The sequence below is a fragment of the Gavia stellata genome, chromosome 2 (genome assembly GCF_030936135.1).
Source record: "Gavia stellata isolate bGavSte3 chromosome 2, bGavSte3.hap2, whole genome shotgun sequence".
NCBI classification, from domain to species: Eukaryota; Metazoa; Chordata; class Aves; order Gaviiformes; family Gaviidae; genus Gavia; species Gavia stellata.
In genome coordinates, this window is record NC_082595.1 from 74,634,747 (window position 1) to 74,657,318 (window position 22,572).

Here is a 22,572-nt window from a genome sequence, read left to right on the forward strand (position 1 = left end):
TTTCCTTCCTTTCTCTTCTCTTCTCTTCCCCCTCACCTGCCAGCCCCCGAAAATTGGAAACTCAAGAGGCCTTGTCTGAGCATCGAATTAAGAGCCAGGAAATCCAGACTCCTTTCATGACTCATTGTTTGTGTCCTTGGGCAATCTGTTACTATTACAGACAAAAGCTGTGCATACCACTTGGCTGAAAAATTAAAAGCACGGTGCATGATCCAAGGAGATTATTTTCAAATTTGAATCAAAGCATGGCAAAAGTGGACAGGAAAGAGAGGCTGCAGAAGATGAATACTGGAGGAGCGGTTCATTTGTGAGCTGCATAATTTGTCTGTGAAGGGAGATGGCTATTGCTTACAGTAATTTCTTTCTTGTTGAGGCCTTTGGTTCCATCACAATGCAAGTATATGCTGTGGTAGATGATGGACACACAGCCCTAAGTTTCAGAGCTGTTACGTTCTTACTTGATAATAAATAAGAGTGATGGAAGAAGAGAGGGTGCACCATTGCATAGATGAACCTGCACTGAACTTCGTAAATCCAACCCTCTGAGGGTTTTCTTGGGAGATGGGTTTGGAGGTTGTGATTAAATGTATGTAAATGCTTGAGGTTTTTCTGGGTTTTTTGCTTTTCTTTTTTGACATTTCACATCTTGAAGGATGTGAACTCTTCCTCACAGTTTAGAAGAAATAACAGAGATCTTTGGAGAGAGCAAAGGTCCAGGATTTCTAGGCAGTGTCACTTGGAGATCAGGAAAGACAAATGGGATCATTTACCCATATTTTCCATGATAAATCAGACATGAAAATAACTTCCAAAAGTAACAGAATATGATATAATAGAGAAAGCTGCCTTCTGTGTTGCTTATGTGACTTCTTTGGATAAGCCTGAATGACATGAAAAGCTTCTACAGGACACACGGCATTCAGAGTGTATTTCCAGACATTTTAGTACCGTGTCTGTTCAGTGTTCATTCACGTGACATTGCCTATAGCTTTATTTTGACTATTTTAATGGCCTGTACATTAGCTGCCATTGCTGTGGTATCGAGGGTGGTAGTTTTATATTCAGCAGCAACCTATTTGATCTGGTTTAATGTAGCCCTTCCATCTCCCCTGGCCTCTTGTTCATGTCACCTTGTCTCTTCCCTCTGCTCCTTCTGCATCATCCAGTGACTATGCAGTTGTGCCAACACAGCAGGGGGGGAAGTTTGCAAGAGCATTTGCTTGTTGCTTAAACTGCCACCAAAGAAATGCATACTTCTCTGGGGAAATACATTAGTGAAGACTACTAGGGTCTTTGTATAATCTTTGACATTTCATCTGGTGAGAAAACAAGGGTGTGCTTGGAATGAGGGGTTTGGTTTTGAATTACTTAAATGCCTAATTTTTTTTTCCTGTTTCTGATAGTGGTAGTTTACTGAGAGGAGGAACGTCAGGGTTCTGAGACTCAGAATCTTCTGGTGATGCTAGGTCAGTCATGCCCCTGCAGTGGAGGTTACCATCCCGGTGCCAGAGAGAGTGGGGTGCATCTGACCTCTGCTTGCAGAGCATTAACTTCCATTTCCCACTGTTGCTGCTCTGTTGACAGGCTGGGATGGGAATCTGTTGAAAAGACTCTTTCAGAAAGGGTTTAGCTCTGGATTCTGTGCTGTCAGATGTTTGTCCTAGCTTTTGTAATCAGTTTTTACCCCACAGACTTGCAGTAATTGGTGCTGGATGAGGGGATCGAGTTCACCCTCAGCAAGTTTGCAGATGACACCAAGTTGGGAGGGAGTGTTGATCTGCTCGAGGGTCGGAAGGCTCTGCAGAGGGATCTGGACAGGCTGGATCGATGGGCCCAGGCCAATTGTATGAGGTTCAACACGGCCAAGTGCCGGGTCCTGCACTTGGGTCACAACAACCCCATGCAACACTATGGGCTTGGGGACAAGTGGCTGGAAAGCTCCGCCGCAGAAAAGGACCTGGGGGTGTTGATTGACAGCCGGCTGAAGGTGAGCCAGCAGTGTGCCCAGGTGGCCAAGAAGGCGAACGGCATCCTGGCCTGTATCAGAAATAGTGTGGCCAGCAGGAGTAGGGAGGTGATCGTGCCCCTGTACTCAGCACTGGTGAGGCCGCACCTCGAATGCTGTGTTCAGTTTTGGGCCCCTCACTACAAGAAGGACATGGAGGTGCTGGAGCGTGTCCAGAGAAGGGCGACGAAGCTGGTGAGGGGTCTGGAGCACAAGTCTTATGAGGAGCGGCTGAGGGAACTGGGGTTGTTCAGTCTGGAGAAGAGGAGGCTGAGGGGAGACCTCATCGCTCTCTACAATTACCTGAAAGGGGGTTGCAGAGAGGTGGGTGTTGGTCTCTTCTCCCAAGTGATGAGTGACGGGACAAGAGGAAATGGCCTCAAGTTGTGCCAGGGGAGGTTTAGGTTCGATATTAGGAAAAAGTTCTTTACTGAGAGACTGGTGAAGCACTGGAACAGGCTGCCCAGGGAGGTGGTGGAGTCACCATCACTGGAGGTGTTCAAGGAACGTGTGGATGAGGCATTGTGGGACATGGTTTAGTGGGCATGGTGGTGTTAGTTGATGGTTGGACTTGATGATCTTACAGGGCTTTTCCAACCTTAGTGATTCTGTGATTTGTAGCTAGGACCACGTGGAATGTGTTTCATTAAATTTAGTCCCCTGATATGGCAGATAACATGTCATGTGTCATCAATTAGTCAGGCTCCATCTTAAAATCTCTTTGGTTCCTTGTACAACTCTTGCTTTTGGAAGGCCAATTTGTTTTCTTCCAGTGACTTCAGAAATTACCATTAACTGATGCATTCATCAAAATTTTCCAATTCTGTCCCAATAGGGAGTAAGTATTTAGAGCTGTCTGATGCCTGTCAGGGGCAGGAATCCATAAGCTATTTATGAGTCCAGATTTGAGTCCCATAAGCACTTCGCCACATGAATAATTGCCTCTCTTGGACAACTGAGTTAAATGGAGCTGCTCAGAGCTGTTCAAAAGTGTGTGCAGAATCAATGATACAGGGCCAAGTTCAGCTTCTGAATAACCATGTACTTGTTGATGAAGTCATTAGAATCAAAAGGACATGTGAATTTGTCTCAGGTCAAAACTGTTTTCTTCAATATTATTTTCAAAGAGATAGTCCTCTGTCGTCAGTCATTTTAAAACCTTCCTTACTGTCTTGCTGATTTAATAGACTGATTCTCTCATGGGTGACTACTGACAAGAAACACTTAGAAAGGATGCACCTTAAATGTATTGAAGTCAAAGATAATGGTATTAAAACTTCTTAAAATGCAAAAATAATTTAATACAAGCAAAATAGACATCTAGCTTGCAGAAATTACATTACTACATTCTTCAGTCAGTTGTTCCACAGGCCACAGGAAAGCTTTTTCATAGTAAAAGACATAAGGGACTTCAATATATTTCAGACAACCGTTTTAGTTTCTTACAATATTCTCAGCCTAACTTTTGACTTTTGAGAGTCAACTGTGCTGGGAGTTCCCACAGCTGAGGACCCATGCTACGCACGGAGAGTCTTGCCTGTATCTCTGTAGTTAAATTTTATTTAGTTTGTACATTATGTCCTACTCTTATAAGAAAGCATCATGGAATATGGCAATAAACAAAGTAATAATAAACACCATACATCTTGCAAAACCTTCCCCCCCATAAACCTTTGCTTTTAAAAATCATTGCTTTATTTACTTTTACTATTGTATGAAATTAATAGTACATCTTGATGCGAACAGGTTTAACTTTCAGGATTGGAGTTTGAGCACAGTCTGCTTTCAAAAAAACATTTGAAAGCTTTTATCTTCAATTATCCTATTGTCGAGGGAAAGATACTCTAAAAATGGTGAATATTGTATTTTTTTATGAAGCCTCAAGCTCAGTAACTCTTCTTTTTGCTGAGAAAACATCTGTTTTCATGAGTTTGAGCTTTGAAACGGCTGGTTTCTGACTGCAGCTGGCAAAATGTGCTTGATCCCTAGAAATAAAAATCAGTTTGATGTAGGCTGTAGGTATCTTAGAGGTCAAATCTCACTGATACTGGCCTTAAACTCCTACATCCTTTTGAGGCTTTGAAAATTTTTTATTACCCAACCAGCATTAAGTAGTGAAACTGTTGTTTATTGAATGCCTGGCCTTTTAGCAGGCATCATGAGATTGTACAAGAACAAGATGACCTGGGACCAAAGGTCAGCCCTGCTCAGACTGTCCCCCTGGGAATGAATCACAGTAGGCAAAGACGTTTTCCTAAATATCCCTTAGTTGTTGTGATTTTGCGTTTTCTTTTGTGTGTCTCTCTATTTCACATGAATGCCACATTTAAATTATTTTTCCCTTCATCTTCTTGGTTAGCGCTTTTATTACAGCCATATCATCTTCCGAACACCTGTTTCCATTTTAACTCAATCCTAATCTCTTGCCAAAAGCTGAACTCTGGTAGGAATGCAGTAGTCCCAATAAGGTGTTAAAAATAAAATAGTAGTTGATACTTAAATACCCGTTCATATACACAAAAAAAAATCAATCCTCATCACTTATGCAGGTAGGCATTTATTCTCATTCCAGTTCTAACTGCCAGGAAGGAAAGAGAGAATTTAAGCAGCTAATTTTTCAAACTTGCTTTTTTCCATAAAGTTTTCAAAAGATAACCCAATGAAGACACCTGTTCAAACTATCTCGTTTCAAAGTGTTACTTAACAGTGCCACATTCTCCTTTAACCTCCTCTATCTCATTCTTTTGAGTTACAGTAGATCGACTGTTTGGACCATATTAATTGCATATAAATGTGAGCACGTAACCAAACACCTCTCATTAAAAGATACCATTTATTTCTGTTGTTCTGTAATGCATCCATTCTGTGTCATGCTCCCTCTGCCACCTCCCCACATCTTCTTGGTATTTCAAAAGGTACTTCAGGTACTTCAGGGTTTGGTATATTCAAAAGGTACTTCAGGTACTTCAGGGTTTGGTATATTCAGAAATGGATGCGCACACAGGACATGGCCATGTCTTACACTGTGGCAACATTGCGTTTGTGACAAGATATCGCAGCAGTTTCAACATGATGTCACCGTGTGCTCTGCTTGTATAGCATTTGCTAAGGGAGGCTCTTACAAACCCAGTTTACATCTGTGTACCAGTTTCTGTGGCATCACTAACTCTAAAACATTGCAGGAAATGAAGACAATAAACCATTTCTTAGCTTTCAGTTTTTGACAGATTTTCTTTTTGAATATAAATGAAACACAGTTTGGAGACAAAAGCAAAAATAAACTGGAACTTCTCCTGCCAGACCATCAGCAGGTAGCGTGGTTGGCTTGTTTCTTTGTTGCCTCTTTGGTTTTAAAGCACTTCACCACAATAGTTTTTAATACAGCTTTTCCTGACAGTGAGTTTGAAGACAGAGCAGGTGACCTCTGGTGCTGCTCTGTAGTATCTCGTGTCACTTTTACCTGTCTGTTGGGTTTTCTATAGCATCTTGGTGTAAGAGATGTGAAGGTTATCTTCGACTGGCCTCGAACAGACTCTTAACAGGTAGCTAAATTTGGACAAAGAGAGAAAGATTGATTTTCATTAAATTAAAATTCAAAAATGCATTGACCTACAACATTAATATCGAATGGCTCTGGTGTCTTGCCAGTGCTGAATCCTGCAGATAACTGTATTGCTATTACACTGAGAGTTGTGGAGAGCATGGGGGAAACCCGAATCATTTTTTTAGTTGGTACTTGTATGATAGCCTTGATAATGCACCACACCAATTATGTATCTGTTTTATTTAGTGTGAATGCTTGTCTACGCTTCAGTTTCTAGCAAGAGATACTGCTTTCTCCTCCTTCCTCCTTATGTTTCCATTTCAGTTCCTTGTTCTTTCTAGCTTTCCACCGTGTTGCTTCTAAAATTGAAATAATCTTAGCCTGCTATTTTTTCCTCCAATTAAGGGAGGGGGAGGGGGCGGGGGAGACAACGAAACACAAGCAAGAAACAGGCATCTCCAGCCAGGCCCTGAAGGGGATTCTGGCTTGCAGATTTTACCTGCTGATGCAGCTGGGAAACAAATAATTATTTTTGTATTAATCTTGCTTTTCCTAGGGAAACAGTGAGAGCAAGACTGTGTGGGGACTTTGTCTTCTACTGTAGTATATGAGCCATAGCACAGGCTGGAGGTAAATCATGACTGAAGGTGTATTGTGTGGGTTTAGGGGAGAAGGATTGATTGGTGTAAGGAGAAAAATGTTAGGGGTAGTGGTTAAAAATAGGAGAAAGAAGATTTCAGTTAATGTGGTGAATGGCTCAATATTAGGGAATAATAGAGAAAACGTTAGTTTATGGTGAAGGGATCATTTAGGCTGGAAAAATAAGCTGGTAATAGAAGACTGTATTATTCATTTTTCTGGTTTATATGATGCAGCACTTGAAAGTCACCTTCCTGTTTTAGAGTTTGCTGCAATACTTCATGGCTAAAGGGACAGGAGAAGGAGAGGAAGGAAGGAGACACTTGCCAGCTTAGAATCCAGCTGAGCACATTATTGTGTAGTAAAGACCTAAACCCAGTGCTTCTCTTTCATACTTGTTAGTGCTTCCCTCTCTTTAAGTCATAATAGGATTGGAATACACTAACAGGGTATTTTGCTGAGATAGGACGCTTCATAAATTATGTTGCAGAGAATACCACCAAAGAGCATCTAATTGAGAGCAGCAGACATGCAAATGACCAGAACATTGCACATCTGGGTAAGCCAGTGTCTCATCAAAAAAAATAAGTGCATAGTGTGCTGACTGATCTCTGATCTCACACCTGACATGCACCATACCTTATCAGCTTACGTTTGAGAGCAGTGATTTGATGATAACTGTTGAAGAGAGATTATGTTGCCGCTTAGTTGGCCCCATTTATTCCCTCTGGTACTAGGTACCGCTTACTTGCTTCATGGTCAACAAAATAAATCCATATATCTCTATCTAGACCTTTCTTCTAAAAGACACCAGACTATACATAGTGCCTGGTTCAGGGCTTTTTTCATTCTTTTCCTCATTGCTAAAATAATGGGAGAGGTACAGTTGCTGGATACTACAGCAGAAGCAGTGAGTCACTCCTTCCCCTTTCTGGGGAAGATACATTCGTGCTTGGGTATTGTTTGATGCTGGTCAGTTGAAACAGATTCCCAAGAGTGCAAAGAAAAGAAATCTAGTGGTAGGAGAACTGCAAAAACACAACAGAGCCTCAGACTGACATGACTTTCAGGAGATCAGCCCGAAGCAAATCCTGCTGTGACAGCAGGCTGTGTGTGTCGAAGTGTGAAACGGCGAGCTGTGCGTTGGAGTGCAGGTCTTTGAAAGGGTGGCAAACATGAGCTTCTCTAATTCAGCCTTGTGCAACACCTTTCGGCAAGGCTAAAAAGTTTTTAGGAGCTGCATCATACGTTCCAGTTTGGTGTGCCAAGGATTAATTTCTTCATGTGTCTCTAGCTTTAGGATGTAGCTAGCATGCTGTAAATTGACACAGCAGCTTGCAGTGCCTTGTTTGTTTTAGGTTAACCTGTGTCCCCCAACTGCTCATATATGTATGTGCTTAAACAAATGTCTTTTCTACAGCAGTTTAAAACCACTTGATGTAGAAAAATATGTGCTGCTTGGATTGCCTGATCAGTGTGCAGTTCGGTGTGGTAATTACTACAGTAAAAACCAAACATCAGCTGGTGTTGGCTAAGAAAATCCTGAATTCTATGGGTTTTGTAGCCTGGTTTGCTTTGGATCAGTAATTGCAATGCAACATTAGTGCTAAGTTCCATCCCCCACTGTGGTTTGCATTCAAGAGAGAAACTGTATTTAAGACTAACAAAGGTAAATAATACTGCTGTTTCTGTGCTTGTCTTAATGATGGGTACCACAAGAAGTAACGTCTGCAGTGGAAATAAAAGTAGTATAGGTTAATGAAGAAGGCTTGGCAAAAGACAAAATAAAGCCATGAAGTTTTGGGCCTTCTTGTATCTAGATGTAAAGAAACAAAAGATTAATAGCATTCTCAACTTAACCTGAAAAAAAACAACCCAAAAAAAGGTTTTCCTTTTTTCACACAAAGAACTACTTGATCTAAAATAAAAAAAAAAAAAATTGGTTGTCTTCATATAAAATAAAAACATGCAGAGATTTATTTTCTACTGTTTTTGCAGCTGCTTATAGTTTTCCCTCTAAAGCTTGGGCAAGCTTCAGCATGCAACTGTTAACTTAGCAAAGAGATAGCTTGCGGTGCATGTGCACAGCCTGGGACTTCGGAGGAATGTCTTGCTTTTTCTCATTTATCTCTGTCACATTTCAAACCCAGCTTCATTCTTATAAGAAATTAATACTTTTAGGAAGGATTAGTTGAAAGAATGCATGATGATTTATAGATGGGTTTATTTTGTAAACACTGAAGGGGCATTACCAGATCGAGAAATCATATTTAAAAAAATAAATCATTGCTTTGGTTACAATTAATTCCACTAGCAACTGAATGAAAGGAATCTAATTCTCTTTCTGCTTGGTTGTTTTGGTTATATTTTATATCTTCCCTAGCTTGGACAGAAGAAGAAAGGGATTTATCAGAGTGACGTTCTCCTAGTAAGTTTCTTCCTGCAATGAAGACTGGAAAGCCCACAGATCTACAGCATCTTTCACACTGTACAGGAGAGGACTTGCCTTTCCCCAGCCCTCTCCTAGAAGTGCTGGGGAATTTTGCTGTTTAGATGATAGGTCTACTGAAGCCAAGTTCTCCCCAGCTTTTGTTGCCACCTGTGTTCCTCTGCTTCTGTGATAGTGTAGCATTGACCAAAAACATGTTTCCTGTAAGACCTTAGAGCAGCTTGAAACAACTTCTCTTTGAGATGGGAAATTCCTTGCAGATACATATGCTAAAGATGACTTTGACCTCCTGTGGAGTGAATGAGGTAAGAGTCCTTTGCAAAATGTCCTCTCCTCCACACCCAAATCTGAGGCCATAGGGGTTAGTGGGTCAGATTGCAAAGCCGCCATTCCACATATCCTTATTCATCAACCCAATTTGCAGGGTTTTAGCTTGTCAGGCTAACATAGTTCCACAATCTGTGCTTCTGTTGAGTTCATTATTGCCGTCACCATACAGTCCTGTGCAGCACAGTGCTGCCGTGTTTGGCTGTGAGAGTATTCCAGATATGTTTTAGTTTCTGTCTCCATTGGAATTCAAGCATGATAGTGATAGTCATGAAGGCTCTTATACAGACCCTAGATTTTAGCTTCTTATTTGATTAAATATTTGAAACTTGTCATGTCCAACTGTATCTGTTCAGTCAATCTGTAATATAGTAGTATTGTTTTAGTGACCTTTTCAAGGGACTCGTATCCTCTAGTGACATTTTTGTTTGAAATGGTTTGTTTTCCGTAGTAAAGTATTTAAGACTTACCAGCCTAGTGGTGTGAAGTTCTGCTGCTATGAGCACAGGCTAGTGGTTCCTTGGTTTGCTTAGTCCAAAAATGCCAAGGAATGGTAATTATATAAACCACTTTTTCATGTTCTGATGCGTACTCAAAACCAGGCTTCTCCCTGCATGGCATTTAAAGCATGTTGGGAAACTTTCCCCATCTGAGAGAACCTAAACCAATTGACATATTGTGATAAGCGGCTGCCATTGATTGGCTGTGGAGGGGATATTAGAGCAGCCAAGTCTACTTACGTGGCCTCTGTGGCATAGGGGAGACAGGCACGCAGTGGTGTAACATTCAGCTATCATCCCAAGAGCCTGGAGTGTAGAAAAAAGAGAATTAAACATCAGTGTAACAGAGGGCAACTTTGCAGCTGGTGTACAGCCAGGGATTTTGCAGGCTACCAGGAGGCCATCTTAAGGCAAGTAAATCCTACACTGCCAAGGTAGGGACATCTCTGGCTCCTCTCATTCTTCTAGTAGTGAATATGCTGCCTTCCTCTCCAATTTCCTCTAAAAATGCCTTTGCTTCCCAGGAGCAGCCTCAGAGATGTAGGGGTAATATGCAACAGCTTGGTAGCATTCAGTCTGGAAAAGACAGCTGCTTTTTTATGGGTCTGTGGATTCAGTGGGGGCAAGTGTAAATATAGCAGTTAATGTTCTCTCACGTCTCTGCTCATCTAATGCCATCTGCTTTGTGTCCGTTCATTCACACTGGTGCCAAAACATATTTCTGGAACAGGTTATTTGTGCATCAGCAGACTTGGTCCCTGACTGTTAGGTGAGAGCGAATATGTAAACTGTGTGGTATGGTTAGGTAGGTGAACTCTTAAGTTGTAATGTGGCTATTTATAATCAGCCATTGCCAATAGCTGCTAATCCACAGGGTAATGGTAACAGGTATAAGATGTTGCTGCTTCTGGTGGTGGTGCAGGAATGGAAAGAGCACTGTTGCGCCTCAGAGGAGGCAGTATTCCTTTGGCTTCTCCATCCCTCGTCAGCAGCTGTGGGAACACCAAACTTCGAACAGAGTTTAACAGAAAGCAGATATTTATAGAGCTGGGCCCTAGAAATGGTGCAGATGCTTTAATCCTCTCACTCCTTGATCTGTTTTTATTTTATGGGGAGTGAGAAACGTATCAGGCAGGATTATGACCCTCTCTATGTGTTTATGCCCATTGTTGCTGTAGTTGTACCAGTGCATTATTAAATACAGGGAGAGGTTTACATGTAGGCTCAGTTAACTCACACAAACATGTATATATCGCTTTCTCTGATTCTTTTTTCAAGGTAGAGGTGTATTCTATGTACAGGGCATCTTGATTGCACTATAATTGCAACAACCCAAGCTGTACTAGCTGTAATTACTAAGGCTTAAACCATAACACTTAGCACTAGCCATAGCTTTTGTGGCAATACAAAACTGTATGTGAATTAGACTTTGGTCTGAGGCTTTGAGTATACATTATCTTCCAAATCTAGCTGTACATGTGGAAAAAAATGCCATTCTCAGTTTTCGTTCTTGTTTCCACCAGAGCTTAGTCTCTCTCCTGTGATCTCTCAGCAGAATTGTTTGTGCAAGCCCTCCTTTTCTTGTTTCTGGGATAAATCAATCTGGTTAGCGCAGACCAGAATTTACCATACCAGTCTGATTTCACCAGACACTAGGTAGAAAGCTTGAAATGGCATTTTGTGGGGAGAAAGGAACAGTAACAGAGAGAGGAACAGTAAAAATTGGTCTAATGTTCAAAGAAGACAACAGTAAAATGTCTTTTATGCATTGAAGCTTCAGTTTTGAGCCTAGTGATGGAGTTTTGTTCTTTGTTGTGCAATGGAAAAGCAAAACCAGAGCAGTCATATTTCAGGAAGCGTTTGTAGGTTTAATAGGTTCATTTTCTTCTGCTGAAACCAGAGCATATGTAACGGCTTTCAACCCACTATTTTCCTTTATAATTATGCAGGAGTAAACAGAAGTACAATTCCCTCTCTAATACTGAAGAGAAATTCTGTAGTATATCTTCTACCTACTTTTGTCTAGCTCTTGGGAGAGACGTAGGTATTAGAAATTCTGTATCCTCAGCTTTGAGAGACGTACACAGAGATCTTTATTTATGCATGATTCACTTGGTCTCCTTTAAAGAGACTACAAGCATAAGAACAGTTTAAAAGTTTGTGTTAGAGCATGGGAATGCATCTTTTGGCATACGGGTTGTTTTCCTGTTTTGTTAAAATAAGGATCTGTCTTCTTTTCTGGTTCTTGCAGCTGACTGAAAGATTGAACTGCCTTTTCTTTGCTTAGCTGAGAAAATAATTTTCTCTTAATGCTGCGTTTCCTCTGTTTGTTGTCAGCTCCACAAGACAGATTGTATGCACTGGATTTGCAGATTGCATTTCTTTAAAATATATTGTTTAGCTGCCTCTAGTCATGCTTCTGCTTATCTTACAGCAGTCATCCGCTCTGCCTGCTCACCCAGTGTTACCGCTTGGGTAGAAGAGATTTCTTTCCAGCAGCTTCTGCCATCTGGAACCTCCTTCTTTTATCTCCCTACTTCATTAGGTCTCCATAGCTGAAAATATTTTCTGAAATTACAACTTTTTCCTTTCACCTGTTACTCTTCAGTGTTTGACTCTGTGACTGGATGCTTAATTCAGTAGGAAATGCCCTTACCCCACTGTTTTCCATGGGATTTTTATCATACGAAGTCAGGAAAATGCTTTGAGGCACAGCTTGATGAAACACTCTATAAAATAAAATGTTATTAGAAAGTTTCAGAAAGACTGAAACCTATAACCCCATAACTACCTTCTCCCTACTGAGGAAAGAATATTGCCAGCCTCTGGTTTTGTAGCTTATAGTAAAAGAGTTTCCGCCAGCATAGTGCTGCTGTTTCACTCGCCTGTGTGCGTGTGTTCATACAAAATTGACACAGAGTCGCAGAATGGCTGAGGCTGGAGGGCACCTCTGGAGACTGCCCTGTCCAGCCCCACCGCTCAAGCAGAGTCAGCCAGAGCAGGGTGCCTCGGGTTGTCTCCAGTCGGGTTTGGAATATGCAAAAGACAGATGGAGATTGCACAATTTGTCTGGGCAACCTGTTGCGAAGTTTGACCACGTAAGTACACTCTCTGTCAGGACGCTTTTCTCAATCCTCAGTACCATTCCAATGTAGTCTGGAGTATGCTTAACAGTTTGACATTTTGCGTTTTCCCATTTTCCTGGGAAAGCTGAGAGAGCACAGCTTCTAGAATTGAACATCACAACCTGGATTTCTTAACTTGCCCAGGCTCCGAAAGCTTTTAACCAAGTTGTTGCTGCTTTATTGTTTACAGAAAAAGCGATTTTGTAAGATACGTCATTTGTGTGTCTGTGGTGCTCTGCTGCTCCCTCCATATTGGTATCTCTTAAAATGCTTGAAAATGTGGAGTTCATGTTTGTTCATTATCCAGAGGTCTTAGCAGCTTCTGGCTCTGTGGAAACTAATGGGGTAGAGTGCTGATATCCGCTTGATACTCTGAGATAGAATAAGATTATCATCTTCAGAAATAATTGAGAGAAAATGAAAAAACAATGTCTCCTCTCATAGAAGTAAGGATGCTAGAGTACAAAAATCAGTTCTTAACGATGGATTAATATTAGCTATCCTGAGTGCTTTAAGAAAGGGACAACGTGCTGAGGTAAGGTCAATAAAAAATCCTTGAATAAACTGATTTAGAGAACTGACTTTTATTCTGAATTTAGTGATAAACCTTACTTTGTAGATCAGATAGCTGTTCAGCACATTATTTTTCTTTCAAAGTGCACTAGTGGCGGTGAAATACTGGATTTGCAGACTGCTGAAAGAGTTGCTACTAGACCTGGAATTTGTCTATCTTGCAGAGAAAGTATCCTAATAGATGAAGAACTGGGGGAGAACCACTTAGTCCTACTTTCCCAACCTATAGTAATTCATTTATTATGTAGAACATATAGTTTACTGCTGTTTAGAGGTCCAAGAGCATCTACAGTAACAGTTATGATAAAGAAATATTTTATGTGCTTCGTATTGAACTTTGGATAAGGTGGAACTTCGTAAGTGGTTTAGTTTCAGTTGGTTTTGTTCTCAAACACCTTCATGTGTTGCAGGTGTTTTGTAAACAGCTTATGATTTCCATGTGTTATCCCTTTTTTTGTTGGCTATGTCAACTGTAGGGATGATCTAATGTGCTCTTTTCATTCACATTGGTAGTAAATATAAATACAGGCAGTGATAAATGATTCCTTTTGACGTTTTTCAATTTATTGGGCAGTAAGGGAGCCTGGCAGTCTAGGAAAACATTATGTTGCAAATAATCCTCTCAAAGGAGTCAAAAAGTGTATTTCATGCATTATAAAATACAGCAAATAGTCAAATTAAACAACTATATCCACTCCAATGATGCCTCAAAACTCTGTATCAAAGGAGCCTGCAATCTTGGGTAGAAAAATCTGCTTAAAATTTTGAATCTTTTGTATTGAGATGGTTATTGCTTTTCTTGATTTTTCTTTTTCTTCCTTGCAATGCAAGGACAAATTTCTCACCTTCTTATAGTCAATATGTGAGTTTTGTCTTTGACTTAATTGGTGCCCAGATTTCATCCCTCGCCTGTGTTACTTATGACTCTTTTGCATAGGTAAGATTTTACATTTGCTACTAATTATGTGTCTGTCTTTATTCATCTGAGCAACTAAATCATGGGAAAGGTGACAAGCATATTGATTTTCCTTTCATTTTATGTCTTTGAGGGTGGGAGTCTTTGGCCTAGTGGACAAATTTCCCTACATGATGAGTACTCTCTAGCTTTTACAATGCCCCTTGGTTGAGCTGACAGAAACATTTTTGATGTAGCACCTTACTGTTAGTAAATGCTGATTGAGCTGAGTGAAAACACTCAGTGGGAATATGTCAGTGTGATGAGATTTTCATGGGAAAGCAGGCAGACTTCCACCCTGGCCAGCTGGCTATTTGCTGGCCAGCTTTGCCTACAGACGTTTCTGAAAATTTATGTTCTACATGAAAATTCTTGTTTCTGAATTTTAGTTCCAGGTTGGATGAAGAAAAGAATGATTCAGAAACGTGGACGCTTTTGGGGATGTCAGTTGTCTTACCTGTACAAACACTCCCACGTAGTAACATTGCAGCTTTCTAATAGGTTACTGCTGTTAGCGTTGGAGTCACAATAGAGATGTTCAGGACGTGAGATCACTTGATTTTTTTTTCCATTCTTAACCAAGAATTGCTGTTGTCATGTCCCATTCATGCCTCGTAGTCGTGTTATTTTAGACATGAATCCTTTGTATGAATGATTTTCTGAGAAGCCTCTTAGATATGTTAAAACTTGCTTACTTTTTTACATCCTCTATAGCAGACATATAACTCTCTCTTAAACAGTCTTTGGGCATAGGATCCAAAATAAATGTTTTTACTCTGTTTTGCCCTCTGTTCTGAACACTCAGTGATATTTTATGCTTTAATTCAATTCCTTCTATTTGATCATGCTTCATGCATTCTTTAGTCACAGTATCAAGTAGAGTGGTGATTGAGGGTCAGCTCTGAAAATCCAAAGTGGCAGTTGATGCTAGTTTGAATCTTCACTGAAGTGGCTGTTGAAAGGTCTTGGAGAGAAAAAAGGGGAAGCGTGTGTCTCAAATGTGTTTTTCTTGTGTGTTTTTCAGGAGGTAAGAGAAACAGCTTATATTTTCAGAAGACTGTTGTGTAACCTGGAAGCCTTGGTTTTGTTGTTTTTTTTTTTTTTTGTCCTTTTGTGGTGGCAGCTGTCCATCTTTTCTTCTGTCCTTGTGATGAGCAAAGTTCCCAATTGAATATCTGAAGCAGTCTCCTTGGCAGTTGAGAATCTGGACATGTGTTTGTGTTTCCAGTCAGCTAACTTAACTTTCTGAGTTATCCTGCAGGTTCTGAAGAAGGCTAAACAAAACCAAAACCATGCAGGGGAAGCTGCTGCATGAATGTGACCAAGAACAAATGAGTTGGGACACCAGAAATCCTATAGGTCTCTTGTATTTGATAGATCGCCTTCCCTCTAAATAGCTGTTAGACATGACAGTCCACTTCATGCACTAGAAAGAAGAGGAACATCATTTGCTATCTTCTGATCATGTACAAGTATTTGTCTTCTCCCCTAGGGTAGGATTTTGGTTCCTGGTCATTTTAAAATGTAAGGCATTTTTTCTTTATGACTTTGGACTTTCCATCAGGACTTTCATCCTGACTTTGGAATAAAGATTTCACTTATAGCCACGGCACTGTTCAAACAAGCTAATATTTGGGCAAAACAGGGAATGTTATCAAAGATTTAATCTAAGCTAGTTTCAAAATACTATCAAATAGCCTTTTAACTTAGACAAGATGAACACCTTGTGCTTTGTTATTCTGGGAAGAAAAAAGGTTTTGATAATGTAGTTCAGCAACAGGTGTAGTGCAGTGCTTGAGCAAAAAGATTAAGCTTGGGAATTTCCAGGAGACATATATTAGGTAGAAAAGTGGTGGAAAAGTAACTCTGCTCTCAAATATAGCCTCTGCTCTCTCATTATGTTAGTGTGTTATTTTTTTTTAAGTGAAAAGGTGATTACGATATGTAATTTCAGTTAATACAATGAAACATCTGCAGTGTTGAGACTAATCACAGTATTGGTTTTGCTTCCTTTTACAGGTTGCCTTTTTGAAGATGTGAAGAACGCAGATACATTTTGAAAACTATTCTGAAATTCATTTTCAGCAGAAATGTACAGATAACTTCCAGTGGTGTGACTTCGAGGACAAAATCTACTGGCAATAAAAAACAAAATGGGGGTGTGGTGTGTTATTTTTCATATCTGGATGTGTTTCAAAACCAAAGACGGAGTTAACTTTTGCATCCGGTGCATTCTTAGATGTCATTCTAAGAGTGACTTACCTGTTACTCCTGTCACATCCAGCTGGGATGACTGTTATGATCTCTTCATTGCCAAAAATAAATTATCTATGTATCTTAGTACTACCTTTATCAGATAGTGTTTGATAGTGACATCTGTGTCCTTAGGAAAATTCACAACTGGTAGGAAAGAGAGGTTTTAGAATATTTAATGTCATGGATACTAACGTGTGTGAAGGCTGGCCTTGCAGAAACTGCTGGAGGTGAAAGATACTTGTAGCAAGTCAGTACACCTACTCTAAATTGTCGTTCTCTATTGTGGATGCTCACCTGCCTTCCACAGGAGCAATAGCACGTTTCCGTGGAACACAGAAGCTGTTACCATTTTCAGTTTCGGAGTGGATTGCTCATTTAGTTGACAGCAATTTTTGTCTTCCCTTGTCCAGGGAAACAGGATGGTATAAGCGCATAGGCTAAGGAGCAGAAAAGATGCCTTCTGACATTTTTGCCTCAACTCCTGCTTTTTGGGATGGACTGCTCTTGAGCTAGAAGGTACTGGAATGGTTCATCTGACCTAGTGTGACAATTCTTGTGTTCTCAAAATGTATGCAAAAAGGTATCCGAACAGAAAAAAAAGAGGGAGCCTGTTTATGTAGGCTGGCTTTTTCAAGGTCCGTATTTAAACTCTTAAAATAAGAAGATGCTACCTTGTTGGAAAACTTATATTTTGGGAGAGTGGATTCTAGAGGGAATATTGTTGTTAGAGGAGTTCTTTTAAAATTCCTGACTTTCAAGGAAAATTAACATGCCCTTTGCTCATGAAATGATCATAATGTAGGAAGTGACTCTGCAAAGTGTTGGACACCTTCTCTGAGTTTCACTCATCCAAAGGCAAGTAGCTGAGACCTCCCAGCACCCAGTCTGGGTATCATCTTATTTTTCTGTTATTATTTCAGTTTTTAGTATTGAAGGAAGAACAAAAATATTCTGAGCTTTGTATTCAGGGACTAAATTATCTAGCTCAAAGGTATTTTGTCTATGCACAAATGTTTAGTCCTTTTATGAATAAAATATATTTTCTAAATCAGTTCACTGTTTGTTCTGCTTAATTTCTGTGACAGTTTCAGCTTCTCAGAATATGACTGAGCAGTTTGTAGATGGAAGACATTTGTATCACACAGAAATACTCAAACTTGAAAATCTTTTCCAACCTATTTAAATGACCCCTGTTACGGTTTTGCATGTATGGAGCAATCTTAGGTCAGAGAATAGTTACGCTTTTGAGGTTCAATCTCTGCCATGCACTGCCTTATTTGGTATTGTGGCCATAAAGAGTTAATCTGCCTCTGGTAACATACATGGTTCCAGAATGATGAGTGCAGACATTTCACTGGGAGTATTTTGGGGGAAAAAAACCCCTTCCAAAGATGAAAGACAAATCAACCCCATCCTGCCCAGTCTATCGCTTACCTGTAGGAGCTAATGGCTCCAGTCACGCTACTGCGATATCAGTGCTGCAGCTGGCTCAGGAAGCAAATCCTCAGAGAGTGCTAAGCCCAGCGTGTACACTTAAAACATTAAACTTTTTAGGAGCTTGCCCTCTGCCTACGTATGCTTAAAGCTCTTCCTTGTTCTTTTTTGCCCTCTACGTTGGTGAACTGGCTGGGGTGGAGCTAACATTCTTCATAGCAGCCTGTATGGTGCTATGGTTTGGATTTGTGGCTCCAACAGTGCTGGTAGCACTCCAGTGTTTTGACTATAGCTGAACCTTCTGTTTTATTTCCCACTCTGCCCCCACCTCCCTCCAGTGAATAGGCTGAGGGTAGGCAAGAAGTTAGGAGGGGGGGACACAGCAGGACAGCTGATGTGAATTGGCCAAAGGGATGTTCTGTACCATACAGCATCATGCACAGCAGTAAAAACTGGGGGTAGAGGAAGAAAAGGGGAGAGGGGTGTCTTCCAAGGTGGTGGTTGCTCAGAGAACAGCTGCTTGTGGGAGGTGACGAGTTACTGCCTTTGCATCACAGGGTTTCACGTTGGTTTTTTTTTTCTCTTTCCTTCACTTATTAAACTGTCTTTCTCTCAGCCCACAAGTTTTCTTGCTTTTGCTCTTTCTGTTCTCTGCCCCATCATGCTGGTGGAGGAATGGGGTAGGGGCGAGGGTGTGAGTGAGCAGCTGCGTGCATGCTTAGCTGCTGGCCAGCGTCAACGCACCACAATTGGAAGCAGAAGTTGTGAAGTCCTCAGAAGAAAAAGAATAAATCTTTCTGTTCCAGCTGCTCTCTGTTTGAGGACATTTTCCTTCCCCAGGTTTCCAATGGCCACAATTGCCTGTCTGTGTCTATAGGAGGGGCAGAGCAATTCACAGAATCACTAAGGTTGGAAAAGACCTGTAAGATCATCAAGTCCAACCATCAGCCCAACACCACCATGCCCATTAAACCATGTCCCACACTTAGTCTCATGTTTCCCTTTCCTTGGTTCTAGCTTTGAGACCTCCATTAACATTTAACCATTGACATTATCTGGAAAATATCAGACCACATACCATAATATATAAATGCCTCGCACAGGTTTCCATTTGAAAATAGATTTCTTTGGCCATGTTCAGAAAAAAAATGGTTTTGATACTTTCCCAGGTACCAGGTACCATGCAATACATTATGCAGAACTTCTGTTTCTGAAGACAACGTTTTTGGCTTTTTTTTTTCCCCTTCTATTTCTTATGTGATCTTTCCTACTGAGCCAGTAGTGGATTTGAGGTGTGACAGCTTCTTTTGACACTTTCTTGCATTCTAGCTGCTTTATAAAAGCAAAACTTGGCCATTTTTTCAGGGTTATCTTATCAGTGAACCATGGGCTCTCATAAACAATGGACTTGGGTTCAGAAAACCTGTTGAGTTCCCTTCAAGGCTCCTTCCTTGACCTTTGCCAATCACTGCTCTTGCCTCCATTTCTCTTGTCTGTTGCATAGCATGATGCCGTTTGCTTGTTGACATCAGCTTTTTGAAACGTGTAAGTACAAAGTACGATTACTTACTGTGCTATTTTCTTAGCATCCAGAGTTAGTGGTACATTTTGGTCTAGTCTAAATACCATGTTTGGATACATCCATAACAGCAAGCTTGTTTTGTTTTGAAGTGTGCAGACAGTATCTCCATGCAGATGGAAAAGCATGCATGAAGATGGGAGCTGGCCTAGAAGCTGTGTTCTTAGAAAATATTTGGTCCTTGTCACTTGCCCTCTCTCCCCAGCATTTTTTATCTGTTACAGTCTGCATTTTTCACTGCAGAAAGTGTCTTAATTTTTGCTTTCTGTAATACCAAGCACAGTGTTCGTCTTAAAGTAATAATAATAAATCAGCAATGACATTAAGAAGTCCCCAACTCACATTAACTGAGATAGGTGTGCATCCTTTCCTAATGTGCAGCTTCCAAATAATGTTTGGCAACAAGAAGGTATTAAAAATGTCAGCTTTAATTCTAATATGCTATAGGATTATAAAGATGGCTATTGGTGTGGTGCAGAAAACATGCCTGTCAGACCGGTACTGTTCTCTCCGTTAGCAACAACAGACAACAATATTGCTCCTATCATTAATGGGTCACAGGGTGATTATATGAGTGTAGGGCTTGTTACTTCTTTTAAACAAGTTTGAACATTTAACGGGGGTAGTTAAATTGGCATACCAGATTGAGTCCCAATGGGGTTATTTTAATTCCAAAATTAGGGTGCCTTTCTAGCTTAGTTTAAAACCCTGCTAGAGTAGGTTAAGATAAACTGAATAATAATAACAACTGGGTTTATCAGGGAGCTATGCTGGTATTACCCTGTGAGTTGAAGGGCAAGTTCTAGCTCACCTCTGTTTTACTTTTCTGTGTAGAGAAACTTTTTTATATAAGGAGCAACTTTAATTAAAATTTACAATAGATGTTTCTGCACTCAAACATTTTGGGTTTAAATGCAGATGCTTTTCAGTAATACTCTTTCTGTTTTGCTGCCTTCATTTTCATTCCTCCAGAACATCGCTTTGTGGTTTCAATTTTAGACTTTGCGTCCTTTCATTTCTCTGCCAGCCAACTGTGCTCCATTCTAAATGACAGGTAACTCATTTGAGGTGCTGCATTAGCTCATCAGCCTCATTCTTTTGGTTTTCCTCCACAGGTTTTCTTGCTACCGTTGTATCACTGTCATAGAAGTACTGCAAAATCTGCAGATGGACAAATTACTGAAACATTGAGCAACTCTGTCTTTACTAGACTTCCTCGGTTTATTCTTTCAGAGCGGGCTGAATTGCGTCATAGCAGATGCCGTGGAGCATTAGGCAACGTTCACAGAATATCAGGAATTTTGCAGGTCCTCATGCTAACGACTCAGTAGCAACATATATGTCTTCTGATATCTGACTGTGACATTAAAGCGTGGCGTTTTTCTTACTGTGGACAGTAATTGCTGTGTTCAGATCCTGTGGTTCTGTGGTTCAGTATGTTCAGATGGTGTTCCTGAAACATGACAGAAATGTTATTGTCTCACTGCTGTATTGTGTCCACTGGCACATGCTTTATTCCCATCTGATCGTCTTACACATGGATTGTGCAGGTCTGTGTACTGCGTCCTTAGTGATAGATGCTTCCTCTACCTGCTTTTATTCAGTGATGATATAAATGTGCATCAATTTATCATTGTAAACAATAGAAAACTGTTCATTTCAAAATACAAAATGTCATTTTAACTTAGGTGCCTTTAATCACTTCCTCAAGATTGCAAAGCATTTTATTTCCTTATTTATCTTTTTTTTGCAATAACTGGGTTTTCTGCAGTGCAGGCAAGAAGGTGGAGCTGCAGATGGGCTCTGCCATGTGTTTGTGTCACTGGCAGCTCCACCAGCTAGGGACTGGTGAAACAGACTTTACACCTTCATTAATGACACCGGTTAATTACAATCCCATTGGCTGGCCATCTTGTCTTTTACCTACATGTGTTTCCTCACTTTTAAAACTATGACTGTCTCATAAGGGTCGTGACTCTCCTATCAGTGACAAGGTCATTTGCTCAGCAGTGCAGCTGGGAAAAAAGTCCCTGTGTGGCCATAAACTGAGTTACACAGACGAGGGGCAGACTGTCACGTATGATAAAGGTACCGTATCTGTCCTGACTTTAATGGAGCCGTTGCCAATTTACATCAGCCGACAATGTGCAGTGTGGACAGGAGGGAGATGAAGTCCCTTGTCTTCCCCTGTCAGTCCCACTTCAGAATACAGAATTGAGTTGGCTCACATATAGAAATGGGGCTGGCTATGTCTGAGAAAGGCCTGAGACCACGTCTTGACAGACATGGAGTGAGTCAGTTGTCATCATTGTGCCATCATAACAGGAGGGCTCAGGACAGCTCACAAGTGAAAATGCAGTAGAAGGACATTGGCTATAAAACAAGAAGAGGGGAGAAAGAAATTCAGTCAGTGCTCTATCAGCTCTGCATGATGTAGTCCTAGCTTAATAGGCTTATTGAGTATATCCATGATGCAATGGCTCTGCTTTCAACTTCTTGGTAAACTTTGTCAAAAGTTTCCGTCTGTGACTAATGGGAAGCATGACATGTAACGATCCAATTGTATAGTTAGTGTAGGCTGTTTTCTCAGATTACTAGATTTGCCCTTTACCAGGCTTTGATTTATGTGGACCTAATAAGAGAAGGACAAGAACAGTCCTTTGTCTGAGCTTTGAAAGAAAATGGCAGTATGGGACAATTTACAGCTTGTGCTTTGTTGCTGAAAAAGGGTTTTGTAAAATTGTTGGAATAAATATTCTCAAACACGTGAAGTGAGATGAAAATGCACTAAATTAAGAGTCCCTTTTAAATTAATGCCTATTGAGAAGAAGATATGAGCTGTTGTTTTAGTTGATTCGCGGTAATTATTAAGATCATATTTTGTGGTTGATATGCACAAACACGGCTTGACTGTTGCAACCTCTTATCTTGAGAGTACAAAGAGCAGTGTCTGTTCCGATCCAGCAAATACAGCTCTGGCAGCTCTGGCAGTTCTCCGCATAGGTAAGTAAACAAGGCATGAGCAAGCCCAGCAGAAGACAGGGAGCATAGCGTGACAGAGGGCTCTGTAAGATGCTTAGAGGGAAAATATATTGACAACATGCCTGAAGGGTATTTTTTCCTGTCCTTAAAAGTGCTTTTTAGATTGCCACAGCATCTTGGGGGGTTGGGGATTTTGGAATTGGG

At 40.6% G+C, this 22,572-nt stretch overlaps 1 protein-coding gene across 2 annotated transcripts in view; it reads left to right on the top strand.

Annotated features, from left to right (window-relative positions):
• Positions 1 to 22,572, top strand: part of UBE3D (ubiquitin protein ligase E3D) — a 99,732-nt gene that overhangs the window by 67,795 nt on the left and 9,365 nt on the right. The window contains exon 10 of one of the 2 annotated variants that reach the window (XM_059835505.1): positions 15,089 to 15,104. In XM_059835505.1, coding sequence (XP_059691488.1) covers positions 15,089 to 15,104 — 16 coding nt within the window. Of the gene's footprint in view, positions 1 to 15,088; positions 15,105 to 16,136; positions 16,366 to 22,572 lie in introns of those variants that run through there. The other variant, XM_059835506.1, reaches the window with a different exon arrangement.